Source organism: Zingiber officinale, chromosome 1B (assembly GCF_018446385.1).
Source record: "Zingiber officinale cultivar Zhangliang chromosome 1B, Zo_v1.1, whole genome shotgun sequence".
In the NCBI taxonomy this organism is placed as follows: domain Eukaryota; kingdom Viridiplantae; phylum Streptophyta; class Magnoliopsida; order Zingiberales; family Zingiberaceae; genus Zingiber; species Zingiber officinale.
The window spans coordinates 168,142,635-168,161,740 of NC_055986.1; the positions used below are offsets into that span (position 1 = coordinate 168,142,635).

The following is a 19,106-nucleotide window of genomic DNA, read 5'->3' on the forward strand; positions in this document are numbered from 1 at the left end:
AATAGGTATGGCACTTGAAGAACTTCAACCAGATTGCATCCACTTGCATTGTCATCTACAAGGCAGTTATATTTATCAAGGGCTGGGTTGAGTATCAGAAACAATTTGGCCATGTCTTTCTGTAATCTCAAGTCTTCAACTAACCTTCAAGTTAAAACTGTAATTTGAGGCCGTAGAGGTTACACACAGATGCAATTTAGATGATAAATGCAAACTACTATGTGCTAAAAAAAAAATCCAAAAATTAAAAAAAGAGAGACTAACATTATCACAACAAAATGAACTAAATATCAACTGGAAATCGGGCACATACTGACTGGAGCTGGTTTTGACACCTTCAAATACCAGATTATTTCCATGACACTGTTTGTTTAATAACATCAGATCTATCTAAACATAGATACCACATGGAATTGAAGTGATGAAGCTACAGGTCGACTGTTACATTGAAGATGAACTTAACATTTAGTAACATGAAATCAACTGACAATAGAATTAGCTTCTCTTTCTTTCAGGGAAGCTGCGGAGTTGTCAGACTCCAAATCTGACTCCTCGATTCCTATATGTATATATGCTGAAGATTGGACACAGGTTTGGGTATCCAATCTTTCACACTGAGCGATCTGTGCTCGTGCTTTCGGCTCCCTCCATTAGAGCAACTTGATGACTCTGTAACTGACCATGACAAGGACAACCTGTAAAAAAAAGATTCATATGTAATTCATGATTTCTACCCAGAACAACAATACAGGATGAGTTGCTTCTTGACAACATATTCATGTTCCTGATTGAAAGTGCACGAGAAACCAGTGAGAAATTTATCATAAAACATGAATCACTTTGATGTGTGACTGCGACCCCCTTGATCAAATTGACTATGCTACCAAGCTACTGAAAACATCAGAACAGTTTTGTCATTAATATCAATGATGCAATATAAATCCAAATCTACCTCTGCGGCATCCGTTCAGATATCCTCACAGTAATCGGTGCTTAGAATATGTAACTTAGATGCATGAACTATATAATGAATCGGTGAGAACATGCCTGTTTTCTACATTGTTAAATATTACACAAATAACTTGATCCTGACTGTTAATATCAACCTGTTCTATAAGATCATGCATTTAAGCTACCCAAAAAAAAAAACCATCCTCGCACAAGACCTTTTGTGATGAAGTGGAAATGCTTCACAGTAGCAAATTTTCCAGAATTTTGACCTAGATCAACCTTTTCCTTACAGAGCATAGAGTCAAAGGTCTAGCAAATTTTTCTGAATTCACGAATAGCAATTTTTTCAAGCTGACAATTTTGAATATTTCCTCTAATTATTTAGAGTAGACTATCCGACGGACAAGATCAACCAACAAAAAGGCATTACTCCTAACTATTTAGAGTCAATATCGATCTTATCCACTTATTTAGTTCTGCCGAAGATATATCTAGTGATATCTATATATTTCAAATCATTCTAATTCCAGCTAATACTTCTCACCATGTTAATTTAAACTAAATCAAAATATAATTTTGCCAACACTCCCTCTTGCACTTTTTTTTTTTGAAAAAAATCACAAATTCCAGTTCTGCTCATCGTGCTATTCATACTCCGCATGTGCTCTTTTTCAGATTGTATTGAATGTATGTATGCACAACATGTCAAATGATAGGCAACATGTCAGAAGTAAACATATGGTAAAAGGCTGAAGGTTCTAGCATATGCTCGTAAGCATAGAAATTATGAAATGAGCATACTAAGGATGAACTATATATCATTTTGTGCCAATTCAACAGTCAACTACCAACAATTAAGAAAGAATTCTATCAAATTGCCCACATATACAAGTATAAATTAGAAATAACCTCTAGAATGCAAAGATGATAACTTGCAAGGCAAGAATGTGCGCCACTAATGTGAAGTACTGCTCTTCTTAGTCCTGCTGCAATCTAAGGATACCTGTTACATGAAACAAATAGCTATCGGATCAGTTAAAACAAAAAGAAAGAACCACAGAGTTGGATCCATAATCTACCTCAAGATGATATCATGATGCTCATTTCAAACGGCTGTTTGATCTGAACCATTTCCCTGCACAAACTGTGGTGAGTGGCCAGGAACTATGAAGTGTGGCTGAGCTGGAACATTGGACGGTATTCCTGTACGATAAAACACAATGTCCACTCGCATTAGCTATGTGCCCATAAAATAAAAAGCTGCTGGGAGCTGCATATACATGAGCAAGGATCAAGAATGTCAGAGTTTTTCTGTCCTCCTTTTAGCTCAGAATATATTCATTAAGATTAAATGAAAATTTAACCTAAATGGATAATGATTTTCGTTGTCAGATTCTCTAAGTTAAAACTGAACCGTATAAAATGGCACACAAATTTCAGGTGAGTTCCATCAAGTATTGAAAATTTGAAATTTGCAAGCTTATCTTAGACAAGGGCACTCCATTTCAGCCAGTCAACTAAATAATAGTGCTAGATAATGACCATCAAACTATTATGACTTATTAACATGGAAAATGTACCACCTGGATAGGGTGTTTGTATCACTGGTCGAGTTGCACCAGGTATTCCATTGACATTTGATCCACTCAATTGCACAATCTGGTGAGCTGGCATTGAGTAACCCTGAATTGTCATATAACCAGGCCCGCCTGAGATGGGCTGGCCAATTTGACCATGTGGATAAATGGCTGTGTTTACAGCTCCAGGAAGACCATAAACTTGAAGATAATGATGTCCTGTGTAAGGGTTATATACAGTCTGGACAAAAAAAAAATGGAGATAATCACAAGAGATGCATCTGCTTAAACTTTCAAAAGAATATCTAGTTCAAAAATAGGATATCATGGTTTGTTGCCCTGAACCTGTGGATATAAGTACTCAGGTCCGTATGGATTGTAACTGCAAGGAAACCAACAAATCTCTTAAATGATTGACCTATGGAAAGTGATTGAATATCAACAATAACATTCTACATAATAAGTTGTGTCACTAATAGATGATAAAATGAGGAAAAAATTTTGAGGAAAAAGCTAAAATGGTACAAACATATCCAAAGATAGCTATAGAATCAACATCTAGAGAAATTAAATTGAGGGTGTGAAATGTAAAAAAAACCAAAATAAAAACTGGCAAACATAATATTATTACTAGTGATATAGCTTTACATAGTTTTCAATGAAGTGATTTGATCCACCATGACAATTTGTGGCATTCATTATTGGGTCCTTTTGATATCATACTGCTTGTTTATTCAATCTATATTACAAATAGAAAGGTTTTTAATGTTTTGTTAAAATGTTAGAAAAAATGAAACAAATAAACAGATATATTAGGTTTACTTAGTATTTCACAAGAAATTTATAAGATAAGATGCATTCACCATCCTTAATTTTCTTATAGAATAGAACTTTTGATGTTTTTTTTTATCACATAGATTAAACAATTCATTTTATCGTGATATTTGTTGTTTCTATTGATTCTCATCTAATATAGTTGATCTTCGCATACACGACACTCTACATATAAGCTAGTTACTTTTGGCAAGAAAAAACTCACCACTTAACAAAAGGAATTATATTCAATGAGTCACTCCTTTTCAATAATTCCCATCTCAATTCCCTTCAGTCTGATTCTTTTATTTCATTCTAGGTTATTAAATAGGAACATAGAGTATTTCACTCTAGCATATGGCACAACTTAACTGACTATAGAAACTATGAGACGCAAAAAAAAAAAAAAAACTTTTCCTCTTCCCTAATAATGGCAAGATGTTATGGAAGAGACCGAAAATAGCCATATCCATTCTAATTATTAGAATTTCAGATCATAAAGTTCCAACTTGAAAAGTCTGGATGCAGAGATACTGTATATTTTTCTACTACACACATTCAGTCTAAATGTTTGTAGCACTCATTCTTTAAAACAAGGATGCCATAAGGTAATCAAACACTGCAGATTCAAAGGTAAAATACAACAACAACCAAGCCTTACCCCACTAAGTGGGTTGGCTAAGATTCAAAGGTAAAATCATTCAGAAAAAATGGCTTTGAAAGATTTAGCCAATCAACTTACCTATATTGTGGATATGGAAACCCATGTTGGTAGCTAAATGGAACTGGCACTTGATGAGTGGGGCTTCCAACAAATGGCACTTGCTGAACAGGTACACCTCCAATGTAAGGGGCTACTGGCCTTGGGCGGACTAAAAACAAAAAATGGAACAAAATATCAGTAATCTTATTGTAAAATAGACGATGGCGTGCCTTATGTGTTTGCTGAAGAAATGAGACAATAAATAATTATGTGTTCCATTTTACTACACATTCTAAAACTTCACTTCTAATCTCCTTTTCAGAATATTTTTGCTGGAAGAGGAATTATAAAAACAATGAATGAAACTAGGGAAATTTAATATATGATTGATAACATGACTACTAGGTCAGTGTGGCTATGAGAAAATAAAATAGACAAGGGATTAATCATCACAGAAAATGAAATGTTATTAGACCAAAGGAAGCAGGACCACATTAAAAAGCCTTGCATAACCATGATATCTTATGTAAAACTGCAAGTATCAGAAGATCCATAGAGAAGAGTAAACTCAATTGTGGTTCCTCTTTTTTCTCCTGTATACTACTTCCTCTCTGCTTACACTGCAGCCTGCTCTAGAAAAACTCAATGGTGGTTCCTCCATTTCTCTTCATCTTATGCTCTTCTCATTCTAGCATTCCACTTGCATTTGATAGTAAGCCTCATGCAATATGTAGAATGTATCTTGGTCATAGATTTCCACTTGGCAAATATAATATAGTAAAGACTTAAAACCACCATGATGATGTATAGGTTCACAAACAAAGTAGCACATAAAGCAACAAAACTAAGTTCTTTTTAGAAGAACATTCTATCAGGAGAATGACTATCACTAACATGCAGTCCATAACTAGTGTGCTGGGGAGAAGCTTAACATCAGTACGATCATTTCTTTAAAATGAATGCATGAAATGCAGTTTGTTGCTCTCCCTATATCTTCATTCCTTTACGTGCATTTTCAATGGGCAATTTCAGTTTTTTGAACCACAAGGTATTCTGCTGATCTCACCAACAAACAGTCCAAGTTAATGCAAAGTTCTCAAGGAGGACAGGAAATGAGATTCTATGATCTGGTCAAATTCATAAACTAAACAAATTGCATCTTAAGGCTCACAAAGTCACTGACTAAATTGTTACAAAGCTATGGAATTATCACTTGAAAATAGATAGGCTTGACAATGAGAATTAATAAGGCAATAACCTGGATGATGACATTTGCAAATAAAAAAAATTACAGGGAGAAGCATCTTGAGGTCATCACAGAATGTATATCCAAGGATCAAGGAACCCATGGAATAGAGAGTATAGGAGAAACTAAAGGACAAAAAATGGTTCAAAAGGCTCAATTAATTTGAAATAAGTCTCTCCAAAAATTCAAAATAAATGCCATCATTTATATATTTATTTTATAAAAGATGTCTAACAATTTCATGAATAGGTTAATCTTTGTTATGCTTGTGTTTATAAAAAGGGAAATGATTTTTTATTTCCTTAAATGGCACACTAAGCGCACTTAATAACTTAAAGAAAAAATGGAAAGAAACTCTTCAAACAATATATGTAGCAAGAGATTCTGGTCTCAAACAGTCATACAAAAGACTTTAGTGCATAGAAACAAGAGATTTTGTCAGTGTCAATGTAGCATCATCACCGTAGTGCATAAAGTTGGCAACAAAGGAGAACAATGAATTCAGTGGAAAGCAAATATGAAGCATTTAGCATTTTAGACAAACACTTTTCTACAATTTTTTTTTTCAATGTGAAAATGATGCAATAGAATCGAAGTGTAGTTGGTATACCGCCAAATGGAAGAGTAGAGTGTGGCCTTCCAAGGGAAGCCAAGTTACAATTTGCTCGCCGGCCATCAATAACTGGTGTTGGATCAACGCATGCCCGCTTTGCAGATTCAGGATCTCGAAAAGTGACCTAATCCCACCGTACAAACAAACACAAAAGAACAGCTAAAGCAACGATCTCCCTTCCGCACACTGCAATATTCCGCAAGAACGCAAACCCAAGCGATACTCACGAAGCCATAACCCTTGGATCGGCCGGTGTTCTTGTCCGTGATCACGACGGCCTCGAGTATCTCCCCGAATTGCTCGAAGTGGCGGCGGAGCATCTCGCTCTTGGTCTCCCACGCGAGGCCGCCGACGAAGACCTTCGTGTACGTGGTGTCCCCAAAGGGCGAATTCAGGAAGTGGATGCCGGAGCTGGAGCTCGACGCTGATCCGGAGGCCGACCCAGGCCCCGAATGGTGAAAAGCCATCGAGAAACCCAAAAGCACGAATTCAGACTCGAAAGCGATACAGGGGACGGATCGAGCGCCGGAACCCTAGCTAGGGCTTTCAAAATCCTAGCTTTAGGGGTTCGGACGATCAAAAATGCTAACTTTACAAGGACTAGAAGAAATCTCGCACAGAAAACGAACGAACAAGGAGGACAAACGGGATCAAACTCGCAACTGAAAGCAATTGAACCTATCGAGGAAGAACACATATATTTATCGGAAATTAGTACAATTTCCACAAAATTAAATAGAAAAGGTGGGGTAGGTCAGACGAAATTATGGAGAGGGGCCTCGTTGCACTGTGTGGACGCCAAATGCATCCTTTAAGAACCCTAATTGGCGAATATTCAATGGTAATCACTCCTCGAGCGTGGAAATTTTCTGACTCGAGGATTGATTAGACAAACCAAACTGCCTGTGAAATACTGAAACCCTATTTCAAGTTTCTTGATGTTTAAGCATCCACTTCCATCGATTGCTTTAGCCACTTCCAACCTTTTTATCAATTAATGCAAATCAATGGGCTAGCGATCGATTGCGATTTGCGTGGACCAATTGCATTTTAAAAAAAAAACTAATAAAGAATTTTAAATCAATTGTCTTCAATTATTTATTCAAACATAAAATTGCATGCAATCCGAACATGTGGTATCGTTCTTACCATCGAAATATTGATAAATGTCTCCTCAATTTTATAAACACAATTCAAATAATGTTTGGGCACGAGTATTAGATTGATCTATTGTGATTAGTCATCATGATTAATGTTTGGACAAAACTACGCAGCAGATAACTTCAAAACTATTGAATTGATTAAATTAGTCACTGGCTTTAAATTAATCACTGGCCACAAGAGGCACTAATAACCACCATTAATGGTTAAAAACAAAAGAAAGCATAGATTTTGTTGCGACCTTCAAACCTTTTTAATCCATTATTTAACATGTCATGAAAACACACTAATTAAAAACCTTTTCCTACTCACAAGTCAAAAACCTGTTATGCATCTTAATCATCATTTTTCTATTAAGATATTGGGAGATGGTGCTTAATCATAGACAGCTCAAGATCTGTTTTTTTTTTTCCTGCTGAAAAGGTGATGATCTTGTGGAAAAAGATTGCATCTTGCAGCTTTTGGTGGTGCAGGGGAAGAGATAGGATTCTCAGATCAGATGGGTGAAAAAGGTGGGAGAACAAGTTGCACTGATTGTGTTCCAACTCCTGTTTTTGATCTGTGAATATATAAATTCTTAGAAGGAGAGTGCAACGATAAAATTATTGTCATGTGATAAAAAAAATATAAATTTAAATTTTGAAAATAACTTTTTCTAAAAATAAGATAGGATTATATACAATGAATCATGAAATCCTAACTTTGTGCAACAGACTATCCTTTAAAATATATAAATTCTTAATCTGTTTCGATCTTTGCTTGTGTTGTGAATTCTTGCGGGAGAAAATTTCTATTTTGGATTCGGTTTTGACGAAGAATCTTTTCGAAGAAATCGCCGCGGGCGCGAGTCGACGTGACGGAGATGGAATCAAGTGATCCCAGCGGCGGCGGAAGACCTCCCCCTCACGTGCACCACCTCCTCCGCCTGCCACCGCCGTCGACGCACGTGTCGAGGCAAGATTTCAAGCAGTCGCAGGCGAAAAGACTCCATCTTTCCCCAGACGACGGCCCGCCGCCATCACACTCTTCCCCAGCCGGCAGCACCGTCTGCCGATCCCGCGGCCGACCGCAGGGCTCCAAGAACAAGCCGAAGCCGCCGATTATCGTCAAGCGGGACTCCCCCGACGTCCTGCGCTCACACGTGCTTGAGGTCGTCGACGGCGGCGACGTCCTCGAGTGCGTCACCGAGTACACCCACCGGCGAGGGAGGGGGGTCACCGTGCTCAGCGGCGCCGGTTCCCTGGCCAGCGTGGCGCTCCGCCCTGCCTTGCCGGGGAGCGCTGTGGTCACGCTGCGCGGCCCGTTCGAGATCCTCTCGCTGACTGGGACCGTACTCCCACCGCCGGCGCCACCAGGCGCCGGCGGCCTTTCCGTGTTCCTGGCTGGGAGCCAGGGGCAGGTGGTCGGCGGCGTCGTCACAGGGCCGCTGGTGGCCACGGGATCAGTGGTGCTCATGGTAGCGAGCTTCGCCACTGCAGTCTTCTAGCGGTTGCCGCTGGAAGGCGCTGAGGGTGAGGAGCGGGAGCCGGTCACCGTGGCAAGCGGAACGGGAGGCTGCGACGTCGGCGCCACCGGCGGAAGGAGCAGCACTCAATTCGGTAACTCAAATTCCTACCAGCTCCTAAATGACGACTTTATCTGGGGAACTGGAACCGGTGGAGTCCGACCGCAATTTAACTCTTGCAAATTCTTCGTTAGATTCTACGATCTGTATCTTCTCCTTCTACGTGGAGAAATATTTGGAGATTTTAAATTAGATCGAATCCATTCGTTATCTCTTTCATTATAACCGCTTTTATAAATAAAAAATGATTCAGTGATTTTGATTTAATATTTTAGAAAAAAAATGTAAGTTGCCGACAACATTTCAACGTAACGGAGGCAGCTAAAGACAGACAGCTCAACCAAAAAGTAGTAGCAATTCAAGAATTGGAAACCAAAATTCACCTGCCGTTCAAAATCACAAAGAAACCACCGATGGTTTATTGCAGAATACAAGAACTAAAGATAATCGAGAGGCATACATGGAAACTTAAGTAGTCATAATCTTTATCCTCCGAACATGATTTTTTTACTTGAGAGGGATGAACCTGGAGGAGTGAGTAGCACCAATACCAGGCCTTCCATGCTTCACGGGCTTGTATGATATTGAGAACTCAGCCAAGTAATGACCAATCATCTCGGGCTGATATCAGAAAAATCAAAATAAGATAACAATCTTGATTATGCACCTCTAGTTAAACCTAGTAAAATAGTTACCTTGATTTCAACCTGGTTGAAGGTTTTTCCATTGTATACGCCAATGATGCTGCCGATCATCTCTGGGACTATGATCATGTTCCTAAGATGCGTCCTCACAGGCTCTGGCTTTTCACCAGGAGGTGCATCTCGCTTCTGAATATTGTGTCGACAATAAACAAGGTGATTCAGTTAATAGAATCGCATACTGAGAAATCAGATATTGATATGAACAGCAATTTTGTGTTAAATTGGCCATAGAATCAGATCCTGAGAATTCAGATATTAATATATAGAAATCCTTAGACATCACCCAGCTATTTAACTAGTGTTGTTTTTATGCCTCATTTAGTTTATAGAACCATTACATGAGTCAGAAAGAAATAATGTTTAATACTATCTAAAACCTTAAGAGACAGGATAAATAACAAATACCTTTTGGCAACTTCACGGTTTTTGTAAATTCTAGTAACCAGACAAACTCTCTGTTGCAGGAACAGTGACATGGTAAATACTTTGAAACAGCCTATCCAAAGATGTGTATCACCACAAAACTAGACACACAGACCCACACTTCCATAAACAATATATGTATGCATATGAATAATCTCAGAAGCAATTACACTTTTCGCAGTTTTTAAGGAACTACCATTATGCATATTTTAATGTATGTAATAAGATTTAGAAGACCTAATTTAAACAAGAAAATGTATCACTTAGCAAAACTACCTTCGTGATTGTACCATTTAAGTTGATAATAAACTTTCATAAGAAATTTCACTAAACAAAATAAATGCTCATATTCCCACCAAGAAAATGCAAGAAAAAACAAATTTACGCTTCCAGCTATAATTAGTATGTTGATGTGTTTTGGATTCTTATATTGCATATACAAATATAATCATACCATCAAGATGAGTGATGCAACTAGTTACAATGAAAACTTGATTTGCCATTTCGTAGATAAAAGAACAAATGCAGTGGAAATAGAGAAGGGATAAAGGACCATCATACCGCCTTGCGAAGCTTCTTAATCAGAGCCATTGGCTTTCTCTTCAGTCCTCTCTGGAACCTGCGCACATCAGCGCCATTTTAAGGCGAAATTGACGAAGAAGAATAAAACGCATATCCAGAGACGAGATCTAAACCTTCTTCGAGCGCGAGCGCCGAAGAGCTTGACGAGTTCATCAAGGCCCATGTCGAGGAGCTGATCGAGGTCTACACCGCGGTAAGAGAACTTCCTGAAGGTCCTCTTTTTCGGATGCGCCCCTCCGACGTCCACCGCATCCGAAGCATCCGCCTGGTCAAATCCAAAAAAAAGATATCATTTTCTTTCTAGATCGTAAAAGACTGCGGAATCCTTACTGTACCCCAGCAGAAAAGGAGAGAAGGACGTCAATCTACCATGATTTTCTGGTTCTCTCTGGCTATGAATTCCGCCGCGCGAACTTAGAGAACAGGAGAGCAGAAGCGCAGGAGAGTAGGGTTTCGGCATATATTTATACTCGTAGAGCTAATGAATGGATTTACCATTTTACCAATGAACAATTGGATTAATAAGCAAAAACAAAAAAAAAATAATTACGAAACATTCATTTCACACACTATACGGGTAAACAAACGGGTACAAAAAAAACGGGGGCGAAACAAAAAATCAGAATCACGGAGGCTCGACGGGCACTTGGATAGGGTGGGGTTTTGAGGGTTCGTTCTCCCTCCCCTTCCTCCGCCTGTTCGTGATAAGGTCTCCGTGAGATAAGCGAGGATTTAGCGAAATACTTGGTTCTCTCATAGGTCTCGACTTCCCTGGATCTTCGGAGGAACAAGGTCGGTATGTTCGCTTTCTACTTTTTTATTTCGCGAGGTTTTTACGCGACTGCGTTTGAATTCGATGTCTTCCGTAGTCATGTCCTTGATGCAGTGATTCAAGTCGTTAGTTTTCCCCTTTCATTCTATTGTGGAATTGTGATGATTTATTTGTTGATTTCTTTATAATGCTTCCTCTAATTTCAACTTGTCCTTAAATTCGATGCTTTGATTTACTCAATCTCAAAACAGAAAGCACGGCTTTCTTAGGAAAAATGGAAAGGGGCACTGCCACTGGTCAGAAGCTCAGTATTGTTGAGTTCTTCGAGGAGAAAGGATTCGATGACGAGAAAATAAACAGAATGCTGAGGAAATGCAATCGGCTGGAGAGCATAGAAAGGGAGAGAGCCAGTGAGAACTGGGATTACCTGGAAAGCATTGGTATTCAAAAGAGGAAGCTTCCTTATGTTATCTTCAAGTGCCCCAAGATCCTAGCTTTGAGCATGAATCAGAAGCTTGTTCCTACTGTCCAGTGTCTTGCAACCTTGGGATCAAAGCCTGGTGCAGCGGCCTCAGCCATCACCAAATTTCCTGACATTCTCTCTCACAGCATCGAGCTGAAGCTATGCCCTCTGTTAGCTTTCTTCCAAGCACTAGGAATTTCAGAGAAGCAACTGGGTAAGATGCTCTTGCTTAATCCAAGGCTCATTAGCTACAGCGAAATGAAATTGACTCAGATTACTGATTTCCTTGTAAGCATTGGCTTCCATGAGGAGGGGTTGATTGGTAAAACTTTAGTGAAAAACCCATTTTTAATGGGTTATAGCATTGAGAAACGGCTTTGGCCAACAACAGAATTTCTCAAGTCGATAGGCCTAGATGAACTAAGTTTGCAAAGGGTTGTTTGCTATTATCCTGAAGTATTTTGTAGGGATGTAAATAGGGTTCTCAAACCAAATTTAGCATTCTTAAAGGGGTGCGGCTTTGACAATAAGCAAATTGCAAATTTAGTTGCTGGATATCCACCTGTTCTGATCAAGAGTGTCAGCAAATCCCTGGAACCCAAAGTGAGATTCTTGGTTGAAGTAATGGGAAGAGAAATCAGTGAGATAGCTGATTACCCTGAGTTCTTTCGGCATGGGATGAAGAAGAGTTTGGAATTTCGGCAAAATATTCTGAAGCAAAAAAACGTACATTGCAGTTTAAGTGAAATGCTTAGCTGCAACCAGAGGAAATTCATTGCCAAGTATGGATTAACTGTTGGATTCTCTTGATTTTGTTTCTCGATTCTCTTCCCTTAGTTTGGTCTCAATTACACTAGCTAGAGAACCAAGTGTTTGATCATTGTTAAAGAGGCTGTAAGAACTTGCTTCATGGTAAGAGATATCGTTGTTCTTTTGTGCTTGGTTAGCACTGTTGAGCATGAGTTGTGTTGCAAAATAGCCAATTGTTCTTATTGTTCCTTATAGTTCTATTAAATAATCAATCACAAATTCTGCACTCATTAAAATTCCTGTTTACATAAATATGCATGCGTGTTTCCTCTATTTAAGGCATACTACATATCTCTTTTTTTTTTTCCTTGAGTTGAGGTGCTAATATTATATATCTATATGATATATCCTTAAGAAATGATAAAATGATAGAGAACATGCTAAGATAGTATTGATATTTTTAAGTAAAATGAATGGGTTCTATGATATGTTCATTTTGCTAGAAATTGTTTATGCTAGTAAGCAATGCTCGTGGTATATGGAACTGTACATCAAGCAGCAAACTTGCCGTACACTAGCTATTTAGATGAGCAATTCTTGGCAGAATTACATGATAGAGTTTTGAAGATTCTATTTGGGATCACCTATATATAAATAATCTCCGGAAAAACTGATCAGCAAAGTGAATATGTAGCTCATAAAGTGATGCCATATGAATACCAAGTAGATCATCTAAACAAAGTTGATGGATTCAGAATTGTAGCAAGCTAGTTTTTACTTCAATGGATTGTAAAAGTGCTCAGAATTGCTGAACAGTGTATATTTTGGTGATGTCTAAAGTTGCAAACTTCAAACTCAAATCAGTTCAGAACAGTTGAACCAAACAATTAACTGATTCAATCAAGAATCATAAGGCTTTTGACTTTGGGATATTTCTTCCTGCTGCCATTGTACTTTTGTTCCCTTTCAAGTGAAGAAGGGGGGAAAAAAACAATGATTCCTGCTGGTGGTTTGCTTTCTTGTAATATTCATGTTTAGTGTGCCATCTGTTGTGAACCAAAACTTTTCGCGAACTTGTTTGTTCTTCCAGCAAGGAGGCAACAGAAATTGGTAAACATCATTTCATGCCCGGATGTCGGTCGGTTTCTGCGATCCTGCAGCTGCAAGTTGATAATCTTTGATGCTGTTATCTGTGAGCCATTGAATCGCCTCTTGTTGCTGATAAACTCATGAGGTTAGAACATAATAGCAGTTCTTTTTCTTCTTTTTTTCTTTCAATTTACTGATTTAATGTCAGTAAGGGACGAAGGTGACTTCATATCACTTTCATACATTGAATTATTAAGATTGGACATCACCATGAGAATTTTATTTCACCATCGAGATCTAGCTAGATAACTACACATTATCCATGGTCGTGGACCATTTTTGTGACATAATACGTACAAAAGAACTTTAATCATGTGAAAAAGAAACAAAGTGAAGTTGATAATAATCGATAGGAAACGGCGTTCAGTCGGTTCGGTCGATCGGTAAACCCACCGAGAAATTGAGAAATTTAAGTCGAACCGGAAAGTTGATTGATTGCTCGTGCGGATATCGACAGGTGGGGGGGACTAGAGATACATCAAACCCATCATGAACCATAAGATTCTCTTTGTCTACCCATCTTAGTCCAACCATAACAAGAACAAGGAGGAAGAACACCAAATGCCCGAATTAAACCCCTAAACTAATGTGTCAAGATCAAGTAAATAAAGTTGGAAATAATTGAGCGCAATATAATAATTTTTTATTTAACTTTGTTATCGTCCTCTTTTTTGAATCGACAAAATAAGGATTAAAATGACAATGAATTGATTTGCTAGTTGAAGATAGATTTGGCATCGATAAGAAGTTTTATATATAATTGGGAAAATACGATACAAGTTTATTTACACGAAATTAATTCGGTTTATAATATTCTGCCATTTTTTTTTATTGATTATCGATGTGCTTAGATTCCATTGAAATCTAAGTTCTGAAGAGGAAGATGCTGAGCTGTTGTCCTCCTCTTCCCTCTGCCGGGTCGATCATGTGGAACGATTCTGAGTCCGTCGACCCGATAACCCGCTCGAAGCTCGCTCGCATGTAAAGCAGGTCCCCTGCCTCGCCGCCGCCGGCGGCGGCAGGCAGAATTCCGGTCCCCGCCGACACCGACCGCATCAGCCTGAAGACCTCCGCGTCGGCCTCCGTCGGCCGCCTCCGGATCGCGAAGCCCACCTTCCGCCCGTTGCAGTACATGGTCCACACCGGCGTGCTGAGCAAGGGGCCGCGGCCTCCGCCGCCGCCGCTCTCCAGAGCGACGCGCAGCAGGCCGTGCTGCATCTCCCGCGCGAGGTACGCCGTGGGCACCGTGAACTCCAGGAGCAGCAGCGGCGGCGCGGCGGCGTGGTCGTGGACGCAGAACCGGACGCGGCCGCGGCGGTGGCCGAAGAAGGTGCCGGTGACGGTCGTGGCGGCGGCGACCGTGGGAGCGGGAGCAGTCACGGCAGCAGCGGTGGAATTGTTGTCCGAGTCGTCCTCGTCGAAGGCGGAGGCGTTGGAGGAAATGGGAAAGCCGGCGCAGCAGGGGACGACGCACTCGATCAGACTGCGGAAGGAGCGGCGGCCGAAGCGGACGTCCTTGGTGCAGTCGACGGCGGTGGCAGTATCGATGATGTAGAGGCCACTGCCCCTCTGGCTCCCCAAGTCAATCATCGTCCTCATTAATTTAATTACCTCGTCTCAAACGAAGAACGAAGGGGGAATCGAATGCTCAAGACACCACGAGAGCTGGCCGTTTAAATAGGTGACGAGAGACAGAGATTAAGCTCCGTTTATTTGGACGGAACGGAAGTAGGGATGAGTATTTGATTAATTCGATTCATAAATTAACTGAATTAATCGAAAATTAATTTAATATTAGCTAATCGAATCAAATCAAAATTTTATTAAAATTGAATTAACTTTATTTTAGTTAACATTAAATTAATTAAATTTGTTTAAAATAATAATAAAAAAATTTATATAAAATTAATATTAAATTAATCGAATTAATCGAAGAAGGCATTAGATAGAGAGAGAAAGAAACAAAGAATGAAAAGTGAGAGGCTTAATTCTTCCCCAGGTGCCGTACGTCTCTATTCCCTTCTAACAGAGCACATGGATGAGCTAGCCAATTTGAGAAAGTGCTTTCTCTATTTTCTGAAACATATTTCTGTAATAATTAGAGCATGCAGAGACAATTTAGGGTCAAAGTTCTTGAAAGGATCCCTTACGTGAGGTCTCTCTCAAACTCGGCACCATCCTACTTGGCTTGTTCCTTCCTCCTCCACAGCTGAGTGGATTCCCCAGCTACAATTCTCATCGCCATATACATCTCTTCCCTAGCAAGGAAATGAAGAAGCCTTATCTTCATCATCATGCATCAACATCTGCACCACTAACATCAGTTACATAGCTTTCGGATGGCTCGTGTGAGCAAGGATTAATTACTGAGATGAGATTTTTTTTTCCTCCTCTTCTTTCTTCTTCTATCATTGTACGAGCACCTTCATTCATGCACAAAAGGTGTTTAACTTCAAAACAAAACGCGATGGCCCAAGCCATGCGCTTTCCATCCCCAAAGTCCTTCTCTTCTCCCACTATAATTCACACAAAAAACAAACTAGAATGATCTCTTTCTCTTTCTCTTCCTCTCATGAGAATTGAGGTTCAGACAGACATGCTATGCATGTGTAACGATGCCCCACCTGCTTCAGATTATTAAGAATACAAGACACGGGTGGGACTCGATCATCATGCATCATACCCGTGCCTTTTTCCAAAGAGAAAACCCTGTTTTACTGTGTGTTGACGACCACGTGCATGTGCATGAGAGGTAGCCAGTCGATCAGCTACGTCTGTTTGCTCTGCTTGTCCAAATGGGAGAAGAAGCGGCAGGCACTCGACATGTTCGACAGATTGCCTCGCCGGCTGCGGGAGCATGTGGCGCTGCTGCCCTCCACTTTGGAATTAATATACAATCCATGCTCGCATCGCCTTGTTCGCTGATCCCTGCACATGAATGCTTCATGATTAGTGGTTAATGGGAGGGAGGACGAGAATATGTGCGTCGTCGTCGCTTGGAGGGCGGATCTCTGCCGGGGATTTGGGCTTCAATGGCCGACAAACTCACCTGCTCCTCTCAGCTCGTGTTGTTTCCCCTGCGCTCTGGTTTTTCTGTTTGGCGTCTCCCGTGCAGTCGATCGATCGATCCAGCAGCCGACGCAGAGGGTATAGATATAGATCAGACAGAGGGTTTCTGCATGGGAACTGAGCTACGTACGTTGAGCTCGCTCGATCATTTCTGTTCATTTCAGTAATTGTTCACTCCATCGATCTAATCTAATTGAGCCGATTTAATTTGCTCAATAAATTAAATTAAATTAAAATTTTTATTCTAATTGATCGAACCGATTAATGGGTTCCTTCTTATCTTATGCAAACTAAGTGGGCCGTATCAATTGCACGGCCCATCGAGACTTAGCTAAAAGGAACTGTATTACTATTATTAATTCAACAATATATTAAACTCAATAATAATAATGGCAAAAAATATTTAAACTTATAAAAAATAGTGGTATTAGTAAATATCATTTGCAATCGTAGAGTTTATGTGAATTAATAAATTTTATATGGGAGTATAAGTATAAAAAGTTTTAAATATGATAATAAATTAAGAAATTAGAAATTGTGATAATTTAACAAAAAAAAGAAATTTGTTCATTTTGAATTTGATGGAGTTGGACTGTGAGCTGGTCTAATTCTTAGTTGGCGGCACCGACCGGTCCCACGACTTTGTCTCCACGCGTTCACAGGTCATATGTGGAGATCTCTTTCGAAACAGGTGGAGTGGAAGGATAGAACAATAAAAACATATTTACAAAATAAAAGTAGATGTTGTATTTTTCAAACTTCGACCACTAGAGTTTTATTTATAGTTCATTGGTCATAATTAATCATTTACTAACATGGCGTTTTTTGAATCTGGATATCAATAGTTGGACTCGGTAGACTCGATTGCTGTTAAAACCAGTTCTAGTTCAACAAAACAAACAGGACTTACCTCTCCAGTTTCAACAGCAATAACATGAGGCATAAATCCAGTTCCAGTTGAACCTGCAAGTAATTTACCTTGTAAGAAACACAAATGCCATGGCGGACCAAAGACAACCAATTCTAGATGTCATCAAAGTTGCAATTTCTAGAGCCAAATAGATAACCATACTAAATAGAATATCGTGAATTAGATAAATCCAACTGATTTCAATTGACAACCAAGGAAGAAAACAACAGAAACTTCATGGAAGACTTATAAACTTTTCCAAGAAGCAAACAACTTACAATACAAATATGTAGCTTACCAAGAGCTTTTATGGGTCGCTTGTTGGTTGAACCTCGTGGACGACCTCTAGCCCTTTTGGCACCCTCTGCAGCAACTGTTGCAGCAACATGAGTAGCCGGAGAGAATATTCCGGTGCTCGGAGGAGGAGCCGCCGGACTTGTTGATAGCGGTGACACGCCGAGTACTGGCGTGCCATCGGTACCATACTTCCTTGGACGGCCACGCTTTCTCTTGAAGGACTCCCCGGAGCTATTGCCGGGATAAACGCCGCCGCCGCCGCTGCCTGCCACTGCATGGAATTGATGAGTGACACTGGAACTCCAACCAGTCACTCCCTGAGACATGGGAGTAACACTGGCACTGCCTGATGGTTCGTAGACGCGAACACCATTCTCATGATCCACAATCTTCGCGTTGAACAGAGAAGACAGATTTCTTTCCATGGGTTAGCTCCTTTTATGCTTCCCGACTGCTACAATCCCAACAGTGACCGCCCGGCGGCAAACATGAATTGACGGAAACCTTCGCCGGGCATTAAGAAAGTGCAACAAGATCAGATTTTTATTTCCACGGATACATTTCTGAGCAATTATATACTCCTACAATGGAAAGAAAGTAAAATTCAAACAGATTTCTCAATTTTTTCCGGCGTTTCCTGAAACAACATCAAAATCGCAGCTTTTTTGATCTAGTTCAAAAGTTAAATGACTTCAGAAGAGGAAGTAAGAAAGCCCTAAACGGCTAAACCATACGCAAAATGAAATTATTCACGGCGAACACAAGAAAGCGTGGTAAAAAACAGGGTTTTTTTTTAAAAAAAAAATTATTCTGGTCAAGAATGACCGAGTTTTTGGGTGAAATAAAAATATGAAATTCGAAATTTGGTAATTAATTAAAATAAGAAATTATCAGATGAGAAATTTGGGAACCCGTTTAGGTTTTCGGAAAATAAAAAAATAAAGGTATTAAACCCTGAAATAACAAATTCAGAAGGAAATCTACAAGAAAAATTAGAGAAATTACGAGATCTGTTCCTCAGCCTTCTTTCACTCGATTTGCTCCCGGAAAAAAAAAGCACAATTAAAAAAGGTTTTTGAATTTGGCAGGGCGAAGCAGGGAAGCGTACCGAACAAATCGTGGGAGAGAAGAAATCTCAGTGGAAGAATCTTTCGCAGCTGGTGAGCAAAATTTGTCATGCACAATTCCAGATCACCCCCTAATAATTTCTAGTATTTTTTTAAGGAAAATAATATTATAAGCGATAAATTTGGAAGTATATATATATTTTTTAAAAATATAAAATGGAAAGATTAAAATATCTTCCATTAAATGCACAAATTACAAATATCCAAACGGGACAAATAATATTTTAATCGA

The 19,106-nt window shown here is 39.5% G+C and overlaps 6 protein-coding genes and 1 long non-coding RNA gene across 10 annotated transcripts; 2 read left to right on the forward strand and 5 right to left on the reverse strand.

Moving 5' to 3' along the window:
* Positions 1-265: 265 nt before the first annotated feature.
* On the reverse strand, positions 266-6,857 carry LOC121990409 (RNA-binding protein 24-like). Its single transcript, XM_042544546.1, has 8 exons — positions 6,131-6,857; positions 5,901-6,027; positions 4,084-4,213; positions 2,874-2,910; positions 2,535-2,769; positions 2,031-2,154; positions 1,861-1,954; positions 266-695 (listed from the first exon to the last, which is right to left on the reverse strand). The coding sequence occupies exons 1-6, from the start codon at positions 6,368-6,370 to the stop codon at positions 2,057-2,059; spliced, it is 867 nt and encodes a 288-aa protein (XP_042400480.1). The 5' UTR covers positions 6,371-6,857; the 3' UTR covers positions 266-695; positions 1,861-1,954; positions 2,031-2,056.
* Positions 6,858-7,819: 962 nt separating this feature from the next.
* LOC121990462 (AT-hook motif nuclear-localized protein 29-like) lies at positions 7,820-8,949 on the forward strand. Its single transcript, XM_042544594.1, has one exon. The coding sequence runs from the start codon at positions 7,927-7,929 to the stop codon at positions 8,548-8,550; it is 624 nt and encodes a 207-aa protein (XP_042400528.1). The 5' UTR covers positions 7,820-7,926; the 3' UTR covers positions 8,551-8,949.
* Positions 8,950-8,964: 15 nt separating this feature from the next.
* On the reverse strand, positions 8,965-10,868 carry LOC121990474 (40S ribosomal protein S15-like). The gene is made up of 5 exons (XM_042544603.1): positions 10,707-10,868; positions 10,451-10,602; positions 10,317-10,374; positions 9,324-9,458; positions 8,965-9,249 (listed from the first exon to the last, which is right to left on the reverse strand). The coding sequence occupies exons 1-5, from the start codon at positions 10,707-10,709 to the stop codon at positions 9,136-9,138; spliced, it is 462 nt and encodes a 153-aa protein (XP_042400537.1). The 5' UTR covers positions 10,710-10,868; the 3' UTR covers positions 8,965-9,135.
* A 77-nt stretch (positions 10,869-10,945) lies between these two features.
* On the forward strand, positions 10,946-13,679 carry LOC121990419 (transcription termination factor MTERF6, chloroplastic/mitochondrial-like). 4 transcript variants are annotated; one of them, XM_042544576.1, is made up of 2 exons: positions 10,946-11,133; positions 11,379-13,679. In XM_042544576.1, exon 2 carries the CDS (start codon positions 11,384-11,386, stop codon positions 12,380-12,382), a length of 999 nt encoding a protein of 332 aa, XP_042400510.1. In that variant the 5' UTR covers positions 10,946-11,133; positions 11,379-11,383; the 3' UTR covers positions 12,383-13,679. The 4 variants fall into 4 exon arrangements, with proteins under 4 accessions (XP_042400510.1, XP_042400502.1, XP_042400495.1 ...); XM_042544568.1 differs by having other exon boundaries at positions 10,946-11,129; XM_042544561.1 differs by having other exon boundaries at positions 10,947-11,133; positions 11,361-13,679.
* A 502-nt stretch (positions 13,680-14,181) lies between these two features.
* On the reverse strand, positions 14,182-15,134 carry LOC121990450 (protein MIZU-KUSSEI 1-like). The gene has a single exon (XM_042544584.1). The coding sequence runs from the start codon at positions 15,068-15,070 to the stop codon at positions 14,336-14,338; it is 735 nt and encodes a 244-aa protein (XP_042400518.1). The 5' UTR covers positions 15,071-15,134; the 3' UTR covers positions 14,182-14,335.
* A 1,042-nt stretch (positions 15,135-16,176) lies between these two features.
* LOC122019615 lies at positions 16,177-16,734 on the reverse strand. Its single transcript, XR_006121986.1, has 2 exons — positions 16,521-16,734; positions 16,177-16,399 (listed from the first exon to the last, which is right to left on the reverse strand). It is a non-coding gene; the product is annotated as an uncharacterized LOC122019615 (long non-coding RNA).
* A 644-nt stretch (positions 16,735-17,378) lies between these two features.
* On the reverse strand, positions 17,379-18,898 carry LOC122044867 (AT-hook motif nuclear-localized protein 10-like). Its single transcript, XM_042604962.1, has 3 exons — positions 18,753-18,898; positions 17,749-18,251; positions 17,379-17,503 (listed from the first exon to the last, which is right to left on the reverse strand). Exons 2-3 carry the CDS (start codon positions 18,170-18,172, stop codon positions 17,379-17,381), a joined length of 549 nt encoding a protein of 182 aa, XP_042460896.1. The 5' UTR covers positions 18,173-18,251; positions 18,753-18,898.
* Positions 18,899-19,106: the final 208 nt, after the last annotated feature.

What these genes read in the sequence shown, in the direction of transcription:
- LOC121990409 (XM_042544546.1), bottom strand. Translation starts at nt 6,370, where the DNA reads ATGGCTTTTCACCATTCGGGGCCTGGGTCGGCCTCCGGATCAGCGTCG. An exon ending in CTCTACTCTTCCATTTGGCG is followed by an intron (nt 4,214 to 5,900) that starts GTATACCAACTA and finishes TTTTGTTTTTAG; the next exon opens with TCCGCCCAAGGCCAGTAGCC. An exon ending in CTGAGTACTTATATCCACAG is followed by an intron (nt 2,770 to 2,873) that starts GTTCAGGGCAAC and finishes TTTTTTGTCCAG; the next exon opens with ACTGTATATAACCCTTACAC.
- LOC121990462 (XM_042544594.1), top strand. Translation starts at nt 7,927, where the DNA reads ATGGAATCAAGTGATCCCAGCGGCGGCGGAAGACCTCCCCCTCACGTG.
- LOC121990474 (XM_042544603.1), bottom strand. An exon ending in GGCGCTCGCGCTCGAAGAAG is followed by an intron (nt 10,375 to 10,450) that starts GTTTAGATCTCG and finishes TGATGTGCGCAG; the next exon opens with GTTCCAGAGAGGACTGAAGA. An exon ending in TCAACCAGGTTGAAATCAAG is followed by an intron (nt 9,250 to 9,323) that starts GTAACTATTTTA and finishes TTCTGATATCAG; the next exon opens with CCCGAGATGATTGGTCATTA.
- LOC121990419 (XM_042544576.1), top strand. Translation starts at nt 11,384, where the DNA reads ATGGAAAGGGGCACTGCCACTGGTCAGAAGCTCAGTATTGTTGAGTTC.
- LOC121990450 (XM_042544584.1), bottom strand. Translation starts at nt 15,070, where the DNA reads ATGAGGACGATGATTGACTTGGGGAGCCAGAGGGGCAGTGGCCTCTAC.
- LOC122044867 (XM_042604962.1), bottom strand. Translation starts at nt 18,172, where the DNA reads ATGGAAAGAAATCTGTCTTCTCTGTTCAACGCGAAGATTGTGGATCAT. An exon ending in GCGACCCATAAAAGCTCTTG is followed by an intron (nt 17,504 to 17,748) that starts GTAAGCTACATA and finishes AATTACTTGCAG; the next exon opens with GTTCAACTGGAACTGGATTT.